Source organism: Mustelus asterias, chromosome 2 (assembly GCF_964213995.1).
Source record: "Mustelus asterias chromosome 2, sMusAst1.hap1.1, whole genome shotgun sequence".
In the NCBI taxonomy this organism is placed as follows: Eukaryota; Metazoa; Chordata; class Chondrichthyes; order Carcharhiniformes; family Triakidae; genus Mustelus; species Mustelus asterias.
The window spans coordinates 79,299,805-79,306,052 of NC_135802.1; the positions used below are offsets into that span (position 1 = coordinate 79,299,805).

A 6,248-nucleotide genomic window follows, 5' to 3' on the forward strand; every position below is an offset into this window, starting at 1 on the left:
AGTGTCCTTGTACTGCAGATGCAATTAGATTGTGCCTCTTCCTGCTGTTCTCTAACAGCAAAGTCTGTTTTCACCCACTACTTATAGAATTAGGGTCCTCGTTGGGGTCAGCCTTTGTAATTTTGTTCTGTTTTTTTCCCATATGATATCAACAATTAAGTAAATCTATTTATCATTTACAGGGCCCACAAGGTCCACGTGGAGAAAAGGGTGAAACTGGCTTTGCCGGTGTCAGAGGCCTGAAAGGATTAAGAGGACCTGGTGGCTTGCAGGGTCTTCCAGGCGTTTCTGTATGTATTTTCTAAGATTCTTGAACATTCCCCACCACCACTCCCCCCCACCACCTTTGCTTTTTTCTATCATTCTCTGTAGAAACCTCCTGATTGATTTCCTTTCCATTCTAGGGTATTTCTGGTGAAGCTGGTGGTCATGGTCCCACTGGTCCTTCTGGTCCAAGAGTAAGTGAAGAAACAAATTTTCAGATTTTGACTAATTGGTCATTTTCAATTGAGAACAATCCACTAACAATAAATTAAATGGATGTGCTCATTCTCCACAGGGTCCAGCTGGTCCTTCCGGTCCTCATGGTAAAGATGGTTCAGCGGGACATCCTGGTCCTATGGGTCCTGTTGGTCATCGTGGACGTCCTGGTGATCATGGTCCTATGGTAACTTGACATTTATAAGCCGATGGTGGAATATTTTATATTTAAGTACACAGGCCACTTTTCTAGTGCCACAATGGCATTGCGAAATATGACATTATACAAGATTGTATAGAATGTATGACACAGAAACAGGCTATGCCAATGTTAATGGTTTCCTCAAACCTCCTCATATTTTCCTCAGCTAGAAATCTCATCAGAACTATCCCCTCTCCCTCTTATATTTGTCTAGCTATCCTTTAAATGCATCTCTAATATACAGTGCAACCACCACTTGCGGGATCAAGTTTTCAAAAACTCACCAATCCTTAAGTAAATAAGTTTATTTTGAATCCCCAATTTAATTTCTTTGTGACTATCTTTTACTGATGGCCTCTAGAAATTCTCTTTCCCACAAAAGGCAATTTTATTTCCGTGTCCACCCTGCCAAAAGAAAGGTAGCCTGTCCATCCTTTCCTGAAATGCTTACCCACTCATTCCTGGGGTTGGGGGAGGATGGTGTAGTCAACCGTTAATGGCCCCTCAGACAGATTGAGAAGCACAAGGAAGAATGGTTTAATTCTATCACTGTCACCTACAATTTCATTTGTGAATTTGGTAAGAGCTGTTTCAGTACAATCGGAGAGGCAGAAACTTGATTAGAAGATTCAAACATGGAGAACAAAAAGAACTTGTAAAAGGTATGGTAGATGCTAAGACATTGGGGGTGAAAAGCTTATTTTTTGAGAAGAGGGGTGATGATGAAAGATTTTAAGGAGACAAACAATCCTTGAAGTGAGAGAACGATTGAGAACATTGCATCAAATCCAAAATTTCTGTTTGGGTACTCCCTTCCCTGTTAGGACACACTTAACTTGCATGTGTCCAATGGAATGAGGCAAAGATTAATAGGCTAAGACATGGGAATCCTGAGTTGTACCCTTGGGTATTGATGGAGCTTCACCACCTAAAATCACTATTTCTCAGGACTGAACCTCTCCCCACTGCTCATGCATTCAAATCACTCCATCCACAGATCATTAGCTTGCAGGGTAAACTAAGACTGGAGAAGGAGGAATTTTGGGTGCAAATGAACTAGGCTGACTGGACAATAAGACTACCTTGGAGCACTATGACTTTCCATGTTCAGGTATTTGATTACCAAGTTATCCACAGACAGCTGAACTTTCTCTACAAGTTAAAGGAGAAGATAATTATTAGCTGCTACTTGGTCTACTGTCAAGAATGAGTTTCACTCCATTCTAAGCTCTCCTATTGCTGAACATATAAAGCAACATCATCTAAATAAATGAAAATGATCCAAATGAATTATTTAAAACCATTGTGAGGAGAATTGTATGATAATAACAGGGAATCACATTCAAGTAATTTGTCACGTAAAGGGAGTCAACTGAAAATAGACAAATGACTTCTAAACCTTGCCTTTTTTAGGGTCCTCCTGGTTCACCCGGCTCTCCTGGTCACCCAGGTATGGCTGGCAGTAGTTACGAAGTGAGCTATGATCATGAATATTACAGAGCCGATCAGCCAGCTGCAGTAAGAGAGAAGGATCTTGAAGTTGACGCCAAACTGAAAGTTCTGACCAATCAAATTGAGAATATTCGCAGCCCTGAAGGATCAAAGAAAAATCCTGCTCGCTCATGTCGTGACCTGCGACTCAGTCACCCAGAATGGAAGTCCGGTACGTTCATGAACAAAATTACTACATAATTATCAATGTTTTTCAATTTAAAATAAAAAAATCATTAAATGTATCATGTAGTCAGGTACATAATGACCTAGAAGGTCATAAGGTTAAACCCTGATCTGAGCTGTGTGAACTAATTCAGTTCCCAGCGAAAGGTTATAATTGGCTCCCAGGAAAGAGAAAAAATAACCAACATTCTACTTCTCAATTGCTTCTCAGTGAATCTCTTCTGGCAACAAGAAAGTATGCCTCATCATTGTACTTTCCCACATTTAGGTTATTATTGGATCGATCCCAACCAAGGATGTATCATGGATGCCATCAGAGTTTACTGCGACTTTGTATCAGGCGAAACTTGTGTACATGCCAACCCAGACATCATTGAACGCAAGAACTGGTGGAATAACAAGACTCCCAAAGAACAGAAACACATATGGTTTGGTGAAACTATCAATGATGGTGTCCAAGTAAGTCCAATTCAGATTTTTGTTGGTAAGGGTAAAACAATACCCATAACAATAAACGTTTATGCAACATATAGTACTTGAAATGTTGGGAAATAGATATCTTATCTTGAATCTCTTTGTTCCAGTTCACTTACAATGATGAACACATTACTCCATTTGTTATGGGTACCCAGCTGACCTTCCTGCACCTCCTCTCCAATGAAGCCGCACAAAATATCACCTATCATTGTAAGAACAGTGTAGCATATATGGATGAGGAGACTGGAAATCTGAAAAAGTCAGTTATCCTCCTTGGTTCCAATGATGTTGAACTCCGAGCTGAAGGTAACAGCAGATTCACTTACAGCGTTCTGGAAGACGGATGCACAGTAAGTCCCAGTTACTTGTCTTAATACTAATCATATCCAGATACACTAATTGTGCATGTCATAAGAAATATGTAGTGACCAAATGCATTATCTGCTTGCACACATTCTGTTTTGGCTGGAACCAGAGTAGTGAAGCATCAGAGATCTCAATGAAGAGATTAAAAACTCTGATCTGAATTGTTACAGCAGTGAATATATTTGCAATACTCCTAACCAATGGCCTTAATAAGCAGCAGACATAAGTGGCAACACGGCAGCCTATAAGTTACCGCACCACACAGATTGTGTTCCAGGCTATATATCGCGTGTGCGTGGCTTAGTCGAACCTGGATTAAAAATATTGACTGTGTGCAATGAGAGGTGCATTGACCCGAACAGGCGCCGGAATGTGGCACTAGAGGAATTTCATAATAACTTCACTGCAGTGTTAATATAAGCCTTATGACAAACAAATAAAATAAATAAACTGAGATTTTACAAGGAACATGACTCCTAACTCTGAATTCGCAGGAAATATTTTCAAACTAAAATACTTTTCTTTATCCTCCATTAGATACTGTTTTAATTTTCTTTCTCATTTAAATCTTTTGGTAATTTAGTTGTACAAAGACAATTTGGCCCTTCAAGCCGCTCCATTTCATTATTAATCTCAACCATATTCCTAGCTTCTCTATATCCATCTATCACTTTTCTGTTCCTTTCACCCATTCCACATTCATTTAACCACTTCCAGAATTGGCCATGCCTTAAATTTTACATCTTTCACATTATCTCATTGCTCCTGTAACCATGGAAATTGGAATATCTTACCAGTGATTGGCTATGACACTGTAAAATGAAAATCAAATGATGAGCATTTTGTACATTTGTTAAATACATCCTGTAAAACAAGGCATCCTAATCACACAAATAAACTGCAACACATAAGACGCTCTGCATGAGTAAAGCTTGTGCAAAATGTTGATACCACCCACAATAGACACACTATGTTAAAAAATCCATACATGTTTGAAACATTGATAGACCTGTAGCGTGAAGGTAATAATAGGAGATCTTAGTAACTTCTGGAAGAATACTTTATTTAACGTGTTGCCTTTCTATTCCTTTATCGGTATTGAATAAGGAACCATGTGAATTAAACTAGGCTGTGGTATTGTGTGCTGCTTTGCCAGAAAATAAGACTGGCGTTGAGTGTAGCTGACATTTTAGCTGTGATTTTTATGGCCCCTCCCACCCCCAACTTTAATGGCAGAGGCAGGCCAATTTTAAGTCCTGGGCCTTATTTGCAAACCCCACTCAGTTGTTTGTTATAAACTGGCAGGAACTGGCAGCAATTATATATTAATGATTTGGACGTGAACGTGGGGAATGTGATTGGGAAATTTGCAAGTGCTCAAAGATTGGCTGAGCAGTGGACAGTGTCGAGGATAGCTATAATCTCCCAAAATGATATAGATGGGTTGGTGGGAGTGGGTGGTAAAGTGGCAGATGAATTTTAACACAGAGAAGTGTGATAACATATAGAAGTGTGAGGTAATGCATTTAGGAAGGTCAAACAATTATAGAGAGTACACAATAAATGAGAATATACTAAGAGGGTTAGATGAAGTGAGAGATCTTAGCGTACAAGTACACAGATCCCTAAAAGCAGCAGTTCAAGTGGACAAAGTGTAAAGAAGGCATATGGAATACTCTCCTTCATTGGCAGAAGTATGGAATATAAAAGTAAGAATGTTAGGATGGTATAAAACACTGGTGAGGCCACACCTGGAGTACTATGTGCAGTTCTGGTCACCACATCACAGGAAGGATGTAATTGGTGTGGAGAGAGTGCAGAGGAGGTTTACAAGAATGTTGCCAGGGCTAGAGACGTGTTGCTATGAGGAGAGATTGGATAGGTTGGGGTTATTTTCCTTGGAACTAAAAAGGCTGAGGAGTGACTTGATTGAGGTGTACAAAATTATGAGGGGAAGATATAGAGTGGACAGGATAAAATTGTTTCCCTTGGCAGAAAACTCTAGAACCAAGGGAAATAGATTCAAGATGAGTGACAGAAGATGTAGAGGGGACATGAGGAAGAACGTTTTAAAGCAGACGGTAGTGGGTGACTGGAATTCGCTGCTTGACTTGGTGGTGGAGGCAGAAACCCTAAACCCTTTTAAAAAATACCTGGATCTGCACCCTAAACTATAGGGCTATGGGCCGGGTAAAGGAAGGTGGGATTAGAAAGGGCAGCTGGCTGGCATGAACAAGATGGGCCAAATGGCCTCCTTCTGTACTGTAGGGATGCTATGATTCTTTTGCGATCTGTTTTTGCTTAGAATGAAACAAAGTCTAATTTTCCCGATCACAACCCATGTCATGTTTAGCTTTTTAACAAATACAAATGCATTGCCTGAAAATAACCTTTAATTCTGTTTTACTTGTAACAGAGACATACTGGTGAATGGAGTAAGACAGTCATTGAATACAGAACACAGAAAACATCTCGCTTGCCATTTATGGACATTGCACCTATGGACATTGGTGGCCCTGAACAAGAATTTGGTTTGGACATTGGCCCAGTCTGTTTCAAATAAATGAACTTGAGCTAACTTAGAATACTCTCCGCATTTTTTCTTTTATTTTTTACTGAATGCTGACTCATTCCATGTCTTCTGCTCATCCACTTGCTTAAGTTCTGGGCTTAAAGAAAAGTAGGAGATCCAAAAAAAAAGGAACATTGTTTTCTCCATGCAATTTTAATGCAGTTCCCAACAACTTGGAAATTTCAAGAGATTATTGCAGGTGAAATCTTGCCCTAAAGGTTTAAATCACGAATAATGGAAAGTAAATAAAAGAAAGTGAAAATAAGTGTCATCTGTAGTCTTGAATATTTTTCAAAGAGGAAGTTTATAACCACAGCTTCCCAAGGTTTAAACTACCTCATATACTTATTTTAAAGTATTAAACACATAATTTCTTTCTCAAAATTAACTGTGGTACTTGGGGTTCAAGTCATTTTTTAAAGGTGCTAAGGTATTGAACTGTGCAGATACCGTACTTGAAGTACTGACTGTGGT

General features: G+C 39.4%; 1 protein-coding gene across 1 annotated transcript in view; it reads left to right on the forward strand.

Annotated features, from left to right (window-relative positions):
• Positions 1–5,787, forward strand: part of col1a2 (collagen, type I, alpha 2) — a 52,039-nt gene extending 46,252 nt beyond the window's left edge. Inside the window, exons 46-52 of the mRNA XM_078237664.1 lie at positions 183–290; positions 405–458; positions 560–667; positions 2,096–2,345; positions 2,628–2,818; positions 2,944–3,186; positions 5,619–5,787. Of these exons, the coding sequence (XP_078093790.1) occupies positions 183–290; positions 405–458; positions 560–667; positions 2,096–2,345; positions 2,628–2,818; positions 2,944–3,186; positions 5,619–5,765 (1,101 nt within the window). The 3' untranslated portion in view covers positions 5,766–5,787. The remainder of the gene's footprint in view (positions 1–182; positions 291–404; positions 459–559; positions 668–2,095; positions 2,346–2,627; positions 2,819–2,943; positions 3,187–5,618) is intronic.
• The last annotated feature ends 461 nt before the right edge of the window (positions 5,788–6,248 follow it).